This window comes from Penaeus monodon, chromosome 21 (assembly GCF_015228065.2).
Source record: "Penaeus monodon isolate SGIC_2016 chromosome 21, NSTDA_Pmon_1, whole genome shotgun sequence".
Classification (NCBI taxonomy): domain Eukaryota; kingdom Metazoa; phylum Arthropoda; class Malacostraca; order Decapoda; family Penaeidae; genus Penaeus; species Penaeus monodon.
Window position 1 is genome coordinate 34,744,106 of NC_051406.1, and position 522 is coordinate 34,744,627.

The 522-nt window shown below is 46.2% G+C and overlaps 1 protein-coding gene across 1 annotated transcript in view; it reads left to right on the top strand.

Moving 5' to 3' along the window:
• The window catches only part of LOC119586733 (hemolymph lipopolysaccharide-binding protein-like), a 2,237-nt gene extending 2,009 nt beyond the window's left edge, over positions 1 to 228 (top strand). Inside the window, exon 3 of the mRNA XM_037935460.1 lies at positions 41 to 228. Coding sequence (XP_037791388.1) covers positions 41 to 228 — 188 coding nt within the window. The remainder of the gene's footprint in view (positions 1 to 40) is intronic.
• The last annotated feature ends 294 nt before the right edge of the window (positions 229 to 522 follow it).

Consider the following 522-nt stretch of genomic DNA (forward strand, 5'->3'; position numbering starts at 1 on the left):
ACAGCTCCATTGCTCTAATACGGTTGAAACGTATCCCCAGGAGGCTTGTGGTGGGTTGGCATTTACGACAATGTGTGGCTGACCGGTCGGGTTGGCGTCACGGCAGAGTGGGACGCAGGCCAGCCCAACGGGGGAGAAGAGCACTGCGGGTCCATGCTCTCTGCTTCTACCATGGGCGACTACCCCTGCTCCACCGCGTTAAGTGCCGTCTGCCAGATACGGCGTTAATCATTCCAGGGGCACGCATCATGAACGGGATGTGATGGAAAGCAAAGAATGGTTTTAAAATTGGGAACTGTGATTTGTTTTCCTACCGTGTGTCATATCACAAGGATTTTAAGTAGACGTGTTATGCTATTTGATAACACAGTGTCTCCTCAAAAGACATTGATGTTACGTGAATAATTTTAGCAATCCTTGAATTACACAGCGATTACCAGTATAACAAATGATGATTACATTACGTCAGGAAGTGTGGACTATATCTATATATATAAAGTAATGTCACTTTTCTCTGTGCAC